Consider the following 10,471-nt stretch of genomic DNA (forward strand, 5'->3'; position numbering starts at 1 on the left):
ATATGGGGCAACGAAAGACTCCAAATAGCTAAAGCAATCCTGAGAAAAAAGAACAAAGCTGGAGGCATCACAATCCCTGACTTCAAAATATACTAGAAAGCCACAGTAATAAAAACAGCATGGTACTGGTACAAAGTCAGACACACAGATCAACGGAACAGAATTAAAAGCCCAGAAATAAAACCACACATCTATGGACAGCTGATCTCTGACAAAGGAGTTAAGAACATACAACGGAGAAAGGAAAGTCTCTTCAGTAAATGGTGTTGGGAAAACTGGACAACCACTTGCAAAAAAATGAAAGTAGAGCATTATCTTTCACCATACACAAAAATCAGCTTATAATGTATTAAAAACTTGAAGATAAGACGTGAAACCATAAAACTCCTAAAAGAAAATATAGGCAGTACACTCTTTGACATTGATCTTAGAAGGATCTTTCTAATACCGCGTCTACTCAGGCAAGGGAAACAAAAGAAAAAATAAATAAATGGGACTTCATCAGACTAAATACCTACTGCAAGACAAAGGAAACCAGGAACAAAACAAAAAGACAACCCACCAACTGGGAGAAAATATTTGCAAATCATATATCTGACAAGAGGTTAATCTCCAAAATATATAAAGAACTCACACAAATCAACAACAACAAAAAAACAATCAAAAAATGGGCAGAGGAGGGGGCCGACCTGGTGGGGCAGCGGTTGGGTGCTCGTGTTCCACTTCTTAGCAGCCCCGGGTTTACCGGTTTGGATCCCAGGTGTGGACATGGCACCATTTGGCAAGCCATGCTTTGGTAGGCGTCCCACGTATAGCATAGAGGAAGATGGGCACCGATGTTAGCTCAGGGCCAGGCTTCCTCAGCAAAAAAGGGAGGATTGGCAGTAGTTAGCTCAGAGCTAATCTTCCTCAAAAAAAATGGGCAGAGGATATGAATAGACGTTTTTCCAAGGAAGATATATAGAAGGGCAACAGACACATGAAAAGATGTTCAACATCACTAGTCATCCGGGAAATGCAAATCAAAACTACAATGAGCTATCACCTACACCTGTTAGAATGGCTATAATCACCAAGACAAAAAATCACTAATGTTGGAGAGGATGTGGAGAGAAGGGAACCCTCATAGACCACTGGTGCAGCCACTATGGAAAACAGTATGGAGACTTCTCAAAAAGTTAAAAATAGAAATACCATATGACCAAGCTATCCCATTACTGGATATTTATCAAGAATTCAAAGAGACTTATGCACCCTTATGTTCATTGCGGCATTATTCACAATAGCCAAGATGTGGAAGCAACCCAAGTGCCCATTGGCTGATGAATGGATAAAGAAGATGTTGTATATATATATACTATGGAATACTACTCAGCCATAAAAAGAAAAAATCGTCCTATTTGCAACAAGATGGATGGATCTTGAGGGTATGATGTTAAGCGAAATAAGCCAGACAGAAAGTGACAAACACTTCATGATTTCACTCATGTGGAAGATAAACAAACACATAGACAAAGAGAACAGATTAGTGGTTACTAGAGGGGAAGGGGCTTGGGGAGTGGGCATAAGGGGTAAAGGGGCGCTTATGTATGGTGACGGACTAATAAAAATGTACAACTGAAATTTCACAATGTTATAAACTATTACGGCCTCAGTAAAAAGAAGTAAAAACAAAACCATGGGAATATGATAGATTAAAAAGAAACATAAAATGCAGGTTTGTTTAGATGTAAAACCATAGTTGACGATGTTCTTTATTGCTATTTTCTATTGTGTTATGAATTAATACAAATATCCAATGAGCATAGTTTATAAAATGAAGAAAAGAGCAAGTGTTTTTGTCCATTCAAAATATCTTAACCAACCAGTTTCTTGAGTTCCTCATTTGTAGAAGACCCACACTGGGTACCGGAGGCAGGAGGGGGCTTGCAAAAGGAGGTCAGGCTTTTCCCTTCAGGGAGCCTCAGGCCTGCTCGGACACGTCCAACCCAGAGGAGATGCTGGTTATCTCGTAACCAGTGCTCCGTGAAGGATGAGAACAAGGCTAGAGCATATGCGAAGGTTTCCTTGCTGCACTGGGACCTCCACAGGTCCTCCAGGGATGGGTGGGAACTCGACTGAAGGAAGAGGGACCACGGAGCATTCCTGGCCATAAGACAGTCACGGATAAAGGCTCAGAGTCATTCAAGAGTGAGCTTGGTGTGTTTGGGAACAAGGACTAGATCTGTTTTTCTGGGACAGGGATGTTGAGCTTGGAGCAGTTTGTTGGGAAAGACCTAGAGAGGCAAGATGCTGGAGGGCCAGTGACATAAGCAGAAGAGTGACTGTGTGTTTGAGCTGAAATGTCACTGGGAGTTACTGCGGGTTCTTGAGCTCCCTCACAATCTTATCCCCACCGGGAAAAAAGATGGGCTGAACGTTTACCCTCGTTTATACTGAGAAGATCCCCCTATTTTCTCTGCCAACAACAAGCACCATTTATTGAAAGTCTATTTTTTGCCAGAATAAAAACTCTTCCTTACAATCCAAAAAGGTAAATAATAATCATTCTCATTTACACGAAAAGATATGGGAATTCAGAGAGATTAAGGGACTTGCCCAAGGCCACATTATTGAGAGTCAGAATTTCTAAAGACCATGCCATCATTCATTTTACCCATCTGTGTCCTTCTAGCAAAGTGACCTGGAGAACTTTTTCTGTAGGATCTTTAGGTTAGGGGTCAGTAAACTTTCCTGTAAAGGGCCAGATAAGCATGCTTCATACACACACACACATTTTTATTTTAGACTTTGGGGGCCATACACTCTCTGTCACAGCTACTCAACTGTGCCATCACAATGCAAAAGCAGCCACATTCAGTACATAAACGAATGAGCATGGCTATATTCCACCAAAATACAGACATTTGAATTTCACATAATTTTCACGTCACAAACTTTTCAAATGTATTTTATTTTTATTCTTTTTCAACCATTAAAAATGTAAAAACCATTCTTAGTCATGGGCCATACAAAAAAAGGCAGTGACCACCTTGGACTTGTGGGTAGCAGTATGCCAACCCCTGTTTGAGGTTTATTGATTAGGGCACTAAGCTAATGAAGCCAAGGTTAAATGTCTTATCTCCGTAAGAGACAGTTTGCTTTATGCTGTGAAAAATCCTGTTTTGTTGGCAACAAGCTATTTTCCTACCCTGGCCAAGTGTCTTGCAAATTCGTAGGGTATTACAAGGGCAAAGATGGCTCAGTGCAATCTAAACAACAACAGGAAAAAAATTAATATATATGTTCCTCTCACACATAGTTAGTAATTTCAAGGGCATTTCTATTATAGTCTAGGTAAAATATTCTAAAAATGTATGCATTGTAAGGCTGGGATTCTAAGAATGCCTCACTGACAAATGGCATATGCACTTTTCAGGTTATCTAATATGCTGTATAGGCACCCAGTGAATATGACAGCAGTCCATCTTCAGAGTTTGTGATGCTAGCACCTCTGGGCTTAGCTCCATATTAGCCTGCCCTTAATTCTTTAGATCCCTGTTTCACTCCCTTCATTCACTTATCCCTGTAATCAACGAATATTACACATCTGCCATGTGTGCAGCCTTGTGTGGGCACTGGGAATTCAAAGCTGAGTACCAAAGTCCTTGCCTCAAGTAACCCACATTTTGGGGGAGAAGAAAAACACATAGAAACGACGCTAATGCAGAATGTACTAAATGCCATGGTACAGATGTGTCGCAGGAGTTGTGCTAACACAGAGAGATGGGCTTTGCCTGGGTGAACCTTTGGAATAGGGCACCAGAGTGCAGCAAAGAACGCTTTGGAAAGAGGTGAGATTGGAACCCAATCCGGAAGGATGCAAACAACCATGATGCTTCCGTCTAGGAATGAGAAGAGTACTAACTCTAAATCCTTAGGTAAGAGCCAAAGGCAAGGAAGGACTGGGGATAGCCATGAAACTCTTATCTTTCAAATCTCCATCCCAGCGCTGTCAGATTTGATCATAACTAGTAAACAGTCACAAGCAAATCACACTTATACTCCCACTTGCAGTGTATTTTAGATTCAAAATTTCATGAAAAACAAACATCGGATAATGAAATAAAATTGAGCACAAAATGTAAAATGGTAAGAGAATTCAGATTTTTCCCTCTTAAATCCGCTTTGAAAATAAGATAAGGGTACATATTTGATCTTTTTCTTTCTTTCTTTCTTTTTTTTTTTTTTACTGAATTTAAGACTCATAAATCCAAATATTTTGAAAGAGTAGAACGCATTCTCACCTGAAGGACTTTCCTAATTCTTTTTAGATTGTGTATCAAGAGCAGGTTTTTCTCTTTGGAAACTCGACCTAACTGTTCATCCAGTTGTATTAATAAGTTTTGAAGAAGAATTGTTGCCATGGTTTCATTGTTAGCAGCCGCTTCCCTAAAAAACAAAAGTGTCATTACACAGCAGGAAACAATTTAGTAGAATGTCTACTTTTTTTACCATACTAATTTTAAAGTCATAAATCTATTCCACAGTGATAAGCATTTCAAGGTTTTTAAAAATTAAATTGTACACCTGAAAGTATGCTCAACATCACTAATCATTAGGAAAACGCAAATCAAAACATGGGCTACCACTTCACACCTGTTAGGATGGCTATTAGCAAAAACACTGATAACAAGTGTTGGTGAGGATGTGGAGAAACTGGGACCCTTGTGCATTGCTGGTGGGAGTGGAAAATGGTACAGCCACTGTGGTAATCTGGATTTCCTCAAAATATAATCAGAAATACATACAGCACTTCCACTTCTGGGTAGATACTCAAAAGATTGAAAGCAAGGACTTGAACAGATATTTGCACACCAACATCCATATCAGCTTTATTCACAATAGCTAAAAGGTGGGAACAACTCAAATGTTTACTGATGAATGAATAAACAAAATGTGGTACGTACATACAAAAGAATATTATTTGACCTTAAAAAGGAAGGAAATTCTGATACACACTACATGAACAAACCTTCGAAAAGATATGTTAAGTGAAGTGTCAGCCACAAAATGACAAATATTGCCTGATATATGAAGTACCCAGAGTAGTCAAATTCATAGAGACAGAAAATAGAATGCTGGTTGCCAGGGGCTGGGGAGAAAGAATGACAGGTTAGTGTTTAATGAGTATAGAGTTCTAGTTTGAGAAGATGAAAAAGTTCTGGAGATGGATGATGGTGAAGGTTCCACAACAATGTAACTATACTTAATGCCACTAAACTGTACGCCTACAGATGGTTAAAATGATAAATTTTAGGTGCCAGCCCAGTGGCGTAGTGGTTAAGTCGCATGCTCTGCTTTGGTGGCCAGGGGTTCACTGGTTCAGATCCCAGGTGTGGACCTATGCACTGCTTATCAAGCCATGCTGTGGCAGTGTCCCACATATATAACAGAGGAAGATGGGCACAGATTTTAGCTCAGGGCCAATCTTCCTCAGCAAAAGAGGAGGATTGGCAATGGGTGTTAGCTCAGGGCTAATATTCCTCAGAAAAAAGGATAAATTTTATGTCACATATATTTTATCACAATAAAAAAGTTAGATGATTGTTTAAAGCAAAAAAAATTTTTTTAATTGTACAAAGAGAATAGAGCTCTGTTTGTATGTTTGTAAAACATACTGAGAAAAAATATTTATTTACAGAGTCTGTCATAGAGAATTGATATAAACAATAGATTGACTTATTCACTTTTTAATATTTAGAAAACAGAAAAAACCAAAGCACTAAAACCATCAAGTTTTCATCTACAAGGGATGAAACCAGAAAGGACCACAATTCTTCTCCTTTGAGGAAGCTTTCCAAATCCTTGAAGAAGATTCTTTACCGGAAAAGAATGCATCTATGAAGTCAAAAGTGGCCCACTGAATAAATTCATGTGGACAGAGCATAAAGCATTTGTTCATTAACCTCTAGGAAAAACGCAGTCTTGTTTAATCTTACCAGTCTTGATTTTCAATCCACTGGGCCAATAGATGTCGAATTTCCATAGGAAAGTTGTCATCGTAGAATTGATCTACTTGCTCCAAAAATTTGATTTCTAACTGTTGGACCTGATTCCACTGAGACATGCTATAAAAGAAGAAGTAAAATTAGAGTTCAAAAATAACGTTAATTAATAACTGGGATATATGTTTTCCTTTTTTTTCTCAGATTTCAAACAGGCAATGTTGTCCATTAGTTAACTAACTGGAGAAAAATTTCTCTACTAATAGTCACCCAATTAAAGGAAACAGAAAAGAGAAAAATGCTTTCAATCCAAAGATAAAGCAATTCTTCTCCGCTTCTTCCTAAGTCATCCCTAGTGAAGGAAGCAGGATTCTTTCTCTGCGCCTAAACCACTCCTCCTTTGCTCTCACAGGAACTCCTGTTTCCTCTTCTCCAGAAAGTTTTCACTCCCCCTCAACCCCCTTCACCCCACCCCCACCCGTCTACACGAAGTTGTGTTCTCAAGGCTCCTTTCCTATGCCCTGCTCCCTCTACACTAGACTTTGAGCAACTTGAAGGCAAATAACACACTCAACCATACCTCCTAAGACCCTTGAAAGACTTTATTTGTGAGGAACACCCAATAAAAGCTTCTTTTATATGGACCTGCCCAATGCTTTTTTCTTTATTTCAGATTTGTCTCGTCTGTCTAGTCTGATTTGGTCTTAGGTTTATGAGGAGTTTCCTGTATGTTCTTCGTGGGCTCTACTTCTTTAGTTCAGAATATCTCTGAACCAATAAACATTTCTAGTTCCCTCTGTGAAGACCCACTATGGCTGGGCAAAGATTTTAAGGTCTACTTTGAACTAGTCTCTGATGTGTATCTGGCGGTGGTTAAACCCTCAGTTACTTAAGGAGGAAGAAACCACACTTGATACACATTTGGCAGCCTGTCATAAAACAAAACTGCGTGTTTCCCCCACAGAACCCCACTCTGGCCAATTTAGAAGCTTTAGACATATTTCCTAATTCAGGGAAATTAATATGACGTCTCCTCAAGGTTACAGTATTTTACTTTTCCCAAAGTCAAATGCTTGATTGTTTTGTCAGCAATTCTAGCTCAAAGAAAAACTTTTACAGGATTAATCCCCATAGTATTTCAATCTCCCTCAGAAGTCAGTAAAGATTTCCTATCGCTTACAGAACATCATGATAACGAAGTTTGTGTATTTCATCCGCATACTCCTCAGGTTTCAAATGGACTATTTTGGGGTAACTTTTCCCTCATCCGAATGTATAGAAGAAGATTATTGCCAATGTTTTGCTAAAAAAAAGCAACTGGGAAAAGAAAGACTGTTTCATTTTCCTATCATTTTACAGTCATGAAGACCTTTACACATACCGTCCTAGGCATGTTGTGAGTCCTTGGTATGTGAGTGTGAAGTGAAGAATGAGTGGCCCTCCTGAGGTTTTGTGAATAGGGCAGGTGGATAGTATTACCTAACTCTAAAAACGAAAAAAAATCTGAGGAACAAATAGGCGAAATGACTCCTGCCCAAGATGTGAAGCCTAAGGCTCGACCTGAGGCCTCCTGACGCCAGATGCAGTTGTCTTTCCAGATGCTGGGTGTATATATATTCCACACAAAACTGGCACATTTGTTCCCATGCTGCTATTGGCATTGTCTTACTATATCCTATCAATTTATTCTTGTTAATGACCAGAGAGAACATGAGCCAAAAATAGCTTTACAATTACAATTGCTACTATGTGTTGTTAAATCCTTGCTACCATTTGGATGCAAACCTGTTTGCTAACTAAGAGTCAGCTGGACTGCACCCATCTGAAAGTTAGATAGATGACTACAAGGAGAGGAGTCCATCTTCCAGAGAGCTGAACTCAAGTCTGAAAAAGGGAACGAGACGGTATATAGTCCTAGGATATTCCTCTCTGTTGCAGCCTCTAGAAATGTCTTTAGACATCCACCAGTACGCTTTTTTGCTTTTCACTCTCTAGCGGTTAATTCTCCCATCCCAAGAAAACTACAGAACACTTTTTTTGAAAACGGAGCGCCTGACTGACTATTCTCTTTGAATGCCTGGCCCTAGAAGATCTATATAAAAGGGCGTTTTGTCCCACTGTCTGGGAGCTAACGGTGCCGCGCTGGATCTGTGACTCGTGGAGCTTGTATAGGAAATGGCCTGCCCTAAACCATCATTCGCTCTCATCAAAGCCACAATCACCGGCTGCCCTCGCTGCGGGCTTTTTTCTGAAACCCAGGCGTGCAATCTAACGTCAGACATCATAGCTCAGGGAAGCTAAGAAAGTGAAGAGGGGCTCACTTTCAGCACTTCGCGAGGACACACCTCCGCAGCAGCCACAAGCGTCCCACCCACCGTTCAGATTCCCCGGGCAGAGCGCGAGTCTCCGCCGAGAGACCTGCGCCAGAGCGCATCTTGAATCATGGAGTCCGACGCTTCTTTTTGAAATTGCCCATCCTCAAACAGGTTAAAAAGAAGGAACTGTCAAAACACCGAGAGAAGAGCACAGCCTCAACAGCATCCTGCATAAGCATTTCCTGGCCGGTGCTCTGCCGGAGAAGCAACACGAAGTTGTGGTCTGCCTACTTACCCGGTTCTCTCAGCCCAGGGCCCAGGCGGCGCTCAAGTCCAAAGGCAGAATCGCCCTTCACAGTCCCCAGGACAATGCCGCTGACGCCATCGTCAGTAGGGGATTTGCATTTCTCCTCCCACTTGAGGCTTTCCTGTGCGTCAGTGTCAGAGTCTCTGGGACTTTACTTGGGTCGGTTCCCACCCACTCTCTATTCTAGAAATGCTAAAGAGCAGAAACAGTCAGGCTGAAGCCCCTTTGCAGGGCTCCCTCTCCTCTCGTCCCCACCAGCCAACTGCAGGTGGCCCAAGGAGGTCGGGAGGAGGTGGGCGGGTGGGGGCTGCACGCGTTCGTTTTCTGCAGGGGTTTCCCCAGAGGTTCTGAGAGGCCCCTGCACACTTACTTGCCTGCAGCTAAATTCCCGGCTTCCTCCTTCAGACTCCACTCACCACGGCGAGCCAGCCCCTGGAATGGAAGGGGTGGGTAGCCAGGATAAAAACACCCAACTCATAGACCCCACTGCGGTCTGATTCCAGCAGGGTCTGCTCAAAGGGAGGAAGCCAACTTCAGCCAAAGGTTCAGGCTAGGTCCTGGGCGGGCCACTGAAGCCTGTCCTTACTGGCCCAGCATCCTCCTTCCCTCCCCAGTAGCCCTGTACCTGGTTGCTAAGGTATGCTCCTCTCCTTTTGTGACATGGGCCTGTTCTAGAATCCCCAAGCGGGAGGGAGCCTTGGTCTCATGTGGTTCTGACTCCTCTTTCCTATTTGAAGGGACTGAGGCCCAGAGCGACTCAGTGAGGAGCTGAGGAGCCTGGATAAGAGTCCTGGTTTCTCAGCTCCCTCCTTAGTGGTCTTTTCATTTTATCTCCTCACAGCTAGATGTTAACCCCCTGGTACACAGTAGGAGCTCCGTAAATATTCAAGAAAATAAAGTCAAAAATAAAGGGAGTTCGACAGAAAGAGGTAGACAGAATGACTCAATCTGCGTATGCACATGCCTAGAGCAATAAACCACGACGAAAGCCTGCTTCCCCACTGTCCTGACCAGCCACCACAGAGCTGCCCCTCGGCACACTCCTCCTCTCGCAGGTGGCATTATTATCCTGGGCTTGCATTTACCACCCTCTGCCTCCCTCGCAAAAAATAAGTCAATCAACCCCCAAGTCACTCTGACATCCCTCCAGATTCACTGGTCTGATTGGCCTGGTCCTGGCTGCTCGCCCATCGGGCACTTTCTGAGAGCTGACACCACTCTGTCTCCACGTGAAGACTGTGTCTAATTCAGACTATTCCATAAGCTACGGGGAAAAGTCCAGTTTTCTTCTGAGGAAGTGGTCACTGCCTATAGGAAAAAGTCCAAGTTCTTGGCACTCAAAGTTCTGCACAATTTGGTCCTAACATATCCAGGAAACTTCTGTTCCCTGCAGGAGCCCATAATCTGACACAGACCCGTCTCCTCTGCTCCCTGAATTAACCTCTCGTATGTTACTGTTGATGCTCCCCTCATCTGCAATTTCCTCCCCCAACTTGTCTGCTTATTGAAATCCTATCCTTCTCGGGGAAGACTTCACCGATGGCCCCAACCACAGCAACTTTTCCCTGCTCTGAATTCCCATCAGACTTCCCGTCCAAACTAGTGCTGTCCGAGAGAAAGAAAATGCAAGCCACGTGTGTTTACATTTTCTAGCAGCCATATTAAAGGAGGAAAAGGAGCAAATGAAATTAATTTCAATACTATCAATCACCCAATACAAACAGAATATTGACATTTCAGCATAAAATCAATATAAGAAGTTATTAATGAGATACTTCGCATTCCTCAGTTCGTGTTAAATCTCTGAAATCTGGTGTGTATTTGGCACTTTCAAGACATCTCAGTTTGGACTAGCCACATTT

At 42.1% G+C, this 10,471-nt stretch overlaps 1 protein-coding gene across 3 annotated transcripts in view; it reads right to left on the bottom strand.

Annotated features, from left to right (window-relative positions):
• The window catches only part of STAT4 (signal transducer and activator of transcription 4), a 97,469-nt gene extending 88,211 nt beyond the window's left edge, over nucleotides 1–9,258 (bottom strand). The window contains exons 1-4 of one of the 3 annotated variants that reach the window (XM_070580466.1): nucleotides 9,235–9,258; nucleotides 8,980–9,041; nucleotides 5,982–6,110; nucleotides 4,287–4,431 (exon numbers count right to left, since the gene is read on the bottom strand). In XM_070580466.1, the coding sequence (XP_070436567.1) occupies nucleotides 4,287–4,431; nucleotides 5,982–6,109 (273 nt within the window). In that variant the 5' untranslated portion in view covers nucleotide 6,110; nucleotides 8,980–9,041; nucleotides 9,235–9,258. The other 2 variants (XM_070580465.1, XM_008516549.2) reach the window with 2 other exon arrangements.
• Between the last annotated feature and the right edge of the window lie 1,213 nt (nucleotides 9,259–10,471).

The sequence above is a fragment of the Equus przewalskii genome, chromosome 17 (genome assembly GCF_037783145.1).
Source record: "Equus przewalskii isolate Varuska chromosome 17, EquPr2, whole genome shotgun sequence".
Lineage (NCBI taxonomy): Eukaryota > Metazoa > Chordata > Mammalia > Perissodactyla > Equidae > Equus > Equus przewalskii.